General features: G+C 33.0%; 2 protein-coding genes across 5 annotated transcripts; one reads left to right on the top strand and one right to left on the bottom strand.

Annotated features, from left to right (window-relative positions):
- Nucleotides 1-41: 41 nt before the first annotated feature.
- Nucleotides 42-1,992, bottom strand: LOC109863301 (putative nuclease HARBI1). Of its 4 annotated transcripts, none has more exons than XM_020443541.1 (4): nt 1,524-1,927; nt 1,406-1,453; nt 791-1,261; nt 42-652 (listed from the first exon to the last, which is right to left on the bottom strand). In XM_020443541.1, the coding sequence occupies exons 1-4, from the start codon at nt 1,540-1,542 to the stop codon at nt 489-491; spliced, it is 702 nt and encodes a 233-aa protein (XP_020299130.1). In that variant the 5' UTR covers nt 1,543-1,927; the 3' UTR covers nt 42-488. The 4 variants fall into 4 exon arrangements, 3 of the variants coding, with proteins under 3 accessions (XP_020299130.1, XP_020299129.1, XP_020299131.1); XM_020443540.1 differs by having other exon boundaries at nt 1,416-1,453; XR_002251317.1 differs by lacking the exon at nt 1,406-1,453 and having other exon boundaries at nt 1,703-1,928.
- Nucleotides 1,993-3,953: 1,961 nt separating this feature from the next.
- Nucleotides 3,954-4,761, top strand: LOC109863302 (protein aveugle). The gene is made up of 3 exons (XM_020443543.1): nt 3,954-4,092; nt 4,175-4,288; nt 4,468-4,761. The coding sequence occupies exons 1-3, from the start codon at nt 4,003-4,005 to the stop codon at nt 4,642-4,644; spliced, it is 381 nt and encodes a 126-aa protein (XP_020299132.1). The 5' UTR covers nt 3,954-4,002; the 3' UTR covers nt 4,645-4,761.
- The last annotated feature ends 1,066 nt before the right edge of the window (nt 4,762-5,827 follow it).

The following is a 5,827-nucleotide window of genomic DNA, read 5'->3' as shown; positions in this document are numbered from 1 at the left end:
TTTGGTGACCATAAAGAACATGACTTTCTAAGTGTCACTATGCAATAAACTGAAAATTCCATATGTGACACTTATGTAATTATACGTAGGGAGTGACGATTTAAAAAATACAGTGGATCAAATTAATGAGTTACAAATTTGTTAGATTTGTATTTATGGTCAAAGATTTTTCTGTAACATAGAAAATATCTTGATTAAAAAGTTGGAACACATTAAATTGACCTTCCGTACAGACATATATGTATACATAGTTTATACAAAGAAAGTTTCCCTAGCGGCGGACGGCACCTAATACCGGACATTAGCAATATTTCTGAAATATAAAACTCGTTGACGATTGTCAATTGCGTAAGAGTTAAAGGTTTATCTACTCTAATTCCTCCGCGATTGACAATTATCATCGATTTTTATATTTCAGAGATATCGCTAATGTCCGGTATTAGATGCTGTCCGCCGCTAGGGAAACTCTCCTCAAAGCATAATTTATGTTACCGTTGCTTCAAAATACCGATAGTATGTTCAACTCGCACACGACATGACGATAATTTGGTATTATAAGAAGTTTCAGCAGCAGTCAGATGGCCATTGTCTTTATACGGAGTCATTAATGTTGGAAGGCATAGGTATGCACTGTCTCCTAAAAGCCATCCACCTGTAACATTTTATCTTTTATAAACAAATATTATAACAATATCAAATAATATTAAATAATCTATTTTACAAATAGATGTAATTGATGTTTCAGTTCATTCTGCTAAGAAAAAATAATTTGAAATTATGCAATACTCACGTAATTCTGGATTAAGTAATTTTTCAATCAATGGCGAGTTTCTCAAAACTCTTGAATCGTGTACAGACCCCGGAAACCTAATAAAAACATCTATAATTTTGTGTTCATGGTTACAAACTATTTGCATTTGTATAGAGAAGAAATCTTTTCTATTATAATAACTTTCAGCACTTTCTTTTGGCCTATCTATGCGGATATGAGTTCCATCAATACATCCAATTACATTTGGAAAACTCTTTATTTGTTGAAAATATATTTTAGTTATTTCCCTTTCTTCTTCATTAGGCCAGTGAATATGCTGTGGTGCAATATCGACCAAATAATCAGATACTCTTGTAATGATGTCAAATAGTACACTCAATGACAGATCAAACCGGTCCGCACAGTCTCTATACGATGACACTTCATAGCCAACGAACCACAAGAATGTGTATAAATGTTTCTCAGGAGATATAGCATTTCGGCCAAAAGCTAGAAAAAAGTTAAAAAGAAAAAAATTGTACAATGTATGTATACTTTTTGAGTTACGTATACATATGTACATCCTCACTTATTAAATCTTTTCAAAAAAGAATATATATTATTATATAAAATAAGCAAAAATGACATAATTACTGTATAATACCCATTGACAATAGATGTGTAATGTACTGATTGCAAAAACTGTAAAATGAGTTGATTAACAACATCTCTTCTTAATCTAAAATGCATTACAAATTCTTTTTCTTTATACTCAGAAATGACAGCTTCATAATTTTCTATGCAATGTCTTTTGTTATTTTCGTCAGAAGACGAAGACGAATCAAAAAATTCCCGGCCGATTAATATTTCCGATGAATCGGATGATGATGATGAAGATGAAGAACTCATAATCAATTTAAATAAAGAAAACACGGAATTGAGAATAATCACATTTAAAAACAGCATAGGCATAGGTTAGGTTATAATCAGATTAGGTTATCAGGTCAGGCTAAGTTATAAACTGTCGTGTTCTTTTTACAGCCACCCGAGTTCACTTTAGAGTCGTTCAGAGCACATAAGTAGTTAACTTCCTGTTTTACGATCCACTTCCGGAGTTTCTTATCTTAACCCAAAGATACCCAGGTTTACTCCGAGATAAACCCAGAATAGATAAAACGAACAAACCTAAAGGGTGCATCTAGAAGCACAATTGCTCAGTAAACACTCTAGATCTGTCTACTGGATGCAAACGCTCCCTAAGGCCTGTTCTACAATACAGTCGTAAGCTGTAAGTCGTAAGAAATTGACCAATCACAAATAAATCACAGAAGAATAATCGATTGTGATTGGTCAATTTCTTACGACTTACGGCTTACGACTGTATTGTAAGGCCTGTTCTACAATACAGTCGTAAGCCGTAAGTCGTAAGAAATTGACCAATCACAATCAATTATTCTTTTGTAATTTGTCTGTAATTGGTCGATTTCTTACGACTTACAGCTTACGACTGTATTGTAGAACGGGCCTAAAACAGGCCTAAGCGGCTTACAGTGAGCGATCGCCATTTTCGTGAGCGTAGTTTTGCATCGCTCACTCCGCTCACCTATATGGTCTTTTGCACAAAAGAATATCCCTAAAGGTTAGTAACTTATATATTTCTTGTGCTTGTTAATTTTTATTTCAAAATTGGAAACTGAAATGATCTTTTATTGCAAATAATTAAACAATTTAATAATTAGACATTGTTAATATGTATAAATTTTTTGAAATCTATATAGTAATATCTTCTGTCTATATGTTGTCCAATCACATTTACAAGTTGCTATAAGTTATAATTAATAAATTTTTTAAGATATACAATCTATGACTTTTTTTGGTATCATAACAAATTATTATACATAATAAGTATAAAGTTTATAATTATTATAAATAAAAAAAAGATTATTTTTTGTATTGTAATATTTTGTTATACTTACCTCCATTGTAGTGCGTCTCATTTGGAAATGTACATGAAAATCGCATAAAGAATATTGTGGAACTGTTACTTCAAAATAATTTTCATTACGATAATGCACAGATTTATAATTTAATAAAATATTTTTTTTTTCTTCACATAAATTTTCACAATGAAGGATAATTTGCATAATATTATCATTTTCACTTTCATTTTCTAAAATTATCATACCAATATGTCTTTGCATTATTACAAATTATATATATTACTATTATTTAGTAACAACTTTTATATAACTTTACTTTCTTCTTATACAATATTTCTATAGCTGCATTCTGATATTTACTGTCAGTACTAAAAATCTATATTTCACGTCAAATGTGTTATAGATTTCTAGCACTGGGAGTGAATATCGAAACGCAGGTTATGTCACGTAATATAACTGACATAAAACAAACCGAGCATATATCCAGTAAATCAAAAAGCGCTCACTGAGCGGCTACTTGTGAGCGCTCACTAAGCGCTCACTGAGCGGTTGTGCTTCTGAATGCACCCACTGGTCTAGTTTCCACCGAAACCCTCAATTCGGTTTCACTCCGGTACGGATTAAATTTAGTGTTCCGTTTCCATTGGAAGTAGAGTACTTATACAATAGATCGAAGCGGAAGCGAAATCAGCGCAATTTGACAAAGTTTCCATCGACTTAACCTGGATCCTCATGCAGACACTGGCGCTTTAGCACCAGCGCTCAAGCGCTGTTTCAACTGTTGAGCAGAGATGCCAGATTCTGAACACTTGGTAGCATGCGGTAGCATGGAAGGGATGCGCACACAACCTCAGATCGTGTACGTGTGCGATCGCGCCTGAAGCTCGAGGTACACGATCTGAGGTTGTGTGCGCATCCCCTCCATGCTACCGTTGCTACCGCATGCTACCAAGTGTTCAGAATCTGGCATCTCTGCTGTTGAGCAAAGCTAATGAGAGCTGTCAATCCTCATGACAGCTCCGGTGCTTTAGCGCCGTTTCCTCCCACTATCCGCTTTTCACCAATCAACGCTCGGTGTCAAAGCGCCGGTGTCTGTATGAGGATTCAGCCTTAAATTTGATTTTACGTCGCATTAGGTGTGAATTAATGCTTCGATGGAAACTAGACCACTGTGTGACACTTTACTTCCAATGGAAACGGAACACTAAATTTAATCCGTACCAGAGTGAAACCGAATTGAGGGTTTCGGTGGAAACTAGACCAGTGTATGACAGTGTTCCGTTGTTGGAAAGCACCCTTTAGCAAGCAAGAATGTACGCCATCAAAAAATCAATTAGATCTTTGTTGAAGGTTAGACTCAGAATGGTAGAAGAAATTATTAATTCCAATAATAAACCAAAAGTAAGAGGACATAATTAAAGTAATCATTACTTGCATTGCGCGTGAATAATATTTTTAGTTTGTATTGTTACTTTATTTACAGAGCAAGACAGCTAGACCTCGTCCGGTATATTTGTGGAATGTATTAGATGTACAAAAGTGGCTGAGACGACACTGTAGTGATTACTATCAAATATATCATGAAAAATTTTTGTATGTAAGCAGTTTTTCTGTTGTATGAAACTCTTTCTTATTTGAAAAGAACATTAGTAAAAATTTGTTTTACATTTACTACTTGGATAATATATACTAAAATAAAATGATAAAACTTAGTAATTTTATTTTTAAGAAAAAATATATATTTCATGTATTTAAAAAATATAATTTTTGTTTTAGCATGATATTACTGGAAGAGTATTATTAAGAATAAATGAAAGTATCTTGTTAAGACTTGGTATTGATAATAAACAGCACAGGATGGAAATATGGAGAGAAATAATAAAACTGCGTCTGAAGACAGATATGTTAGAGATTAAGGATATTGAGAGACGCAATAATATAAATTTTGACTAAAATATTACAATATATATATATATATATATGTATATATTGAGAATCTCTTCTGTATCAAAAAATGCTATTAATAACTAATTTGAAAATTAACAATATATATATATATTTATTTACTTATTTATTGTATAATGTTTTTTATATAATGTAGTTACCTTAAGAACCAAAATATGGTTTTATAGTTGACCTATACAAATACAAATTATAAATTTGACAGTGAAGATATTGAAGATTTATTTATTGTATGTTTTAACTTTCTACATTTAAGTGAACTTCACTTGTTGTCAGTAATGTTTGAAGATCTCAATTCTGAAATGTCTGGAAAATCCTATGATAGTAAAGAACTCAGCTTTATTCGTCTTTTTATGTTACTCATCTAAAAAATTTAGCACATTTGTTAACCTGTTAACCACTATTATTAATGATCCTATCACATTGGTCTAGTTTCCACCGAAACCTTCAACTTCGGTACAGATCAAATTTAGTGTTCCGTTTCCAGTGGAAGTAGAGTACTTATAGATCAAAGCGGAAGCAAAATCAGCGCAATTTGACAGGTTTCCATCGACTTAAATTTGATTCTACGTCGCATTAGATGTGAATTAATGCTTCGGTGGAAACTAGACCATTGATAGATCAGGACAGGACATATAAACTTTTTTTCACCTCACGTCGATATATATATATTATATATTATATGGGTGCTTTCCAACTACGTACACAGGCGACACTGTGTAACACAGTGTCCATTAGTGTGAGAAAGAGCATATCGGTGTGTCTCACTCACACTAGTGGACACAGTGTTACCACAGTCTAACCATACCCAGTTGCGACAGTAAGCCGTTCGACTTGAAACAAACTTTTAGTGCGCATGTGCGAGTTTATACATCTAACAACATGGCTGCGTCCAGAATATCAGTAGGTAACCTCAGTTAACCGCTTCACGATATATTNTTTTGTGAATGACTTTTTTTCTTTAATTAGTGACAATAAAATGTTTTCGTCATTTTGTCTTGACAGAAAGAAATGTGATAAAAATGAAGAGAGGTGGTTATAGCTGTAGTATGAAAGGCTGTCCAAATATTTCTGGACGTGAATCTAGTCCCAGTTTTTTTCGTTTCCCAAGGGATCCAGAAAGGTAAAAATGATTTTTATTATCGAGTTTATTGCTTACTACTGAATTATATAT

Source organism: Pseudomyrmex gracilis, unplaced genomic scaffold, assembly GCF_002006095.1.
Source record: "Pseudomyrmex gracilis isolate BER0280 unplaced genomic scaffold, ASM200609v1 scaffold_4076, whole genome shotgun sequence".
In the NCBI taxonomy this organism is placed as follows: Eukaryota; Metazoa; Arthropoda; class Insecta; order Hymenoptera; family Formicidae; genus Pseudomyrmex; species Pseudomyrmex gracilis.
This window is presented reverse-complemented; position numbering and strand designations above follow the sequence as displayed.

Coding starts and splice junctions, on each gene's coding strand:
- LOC109863301 (XM_020443540.1), bottom strand. CDS start 1,723: ATGCCTATGCTGTTTTTAAATGTGATTATTCTCAATTCCGTGTTTTCT. Junction 1,454..1,523: donor TATGAAGCTGTCATTTCTGA/GTATAAAGAAAA, acceptor CTCATTTTACAG/TTTTTGCAATCAGTACATTA. Junction 653..790: donor ATTACTTAATCCAGAATTAC/GTGAGTATTGCA, acceptor AAAATGTTACAG/GTGGATGGCTTTTAGGAGAC.
- LOC109863302 (XM_020443543.1), top strand. CDS start 4,003: ATGTACGCCATCAAAAAATCAATTAGATCTTTGTTGAAGGTTAGACTC. Junction 4,093..4,174: donor ATTCCAATAATAAACCAAAA/GTAAGAGGACAT, acceptor CTTTATTTACAG/AGCAAGACAGCTAGACCTCG. Junction 4,289..4,467: donor ATCATGAAAAATTTTTGTAT/GTAAGCAGTTTT, acceptor TTTTTGTTTTAG/CATGATATTACTGGAAGAGT.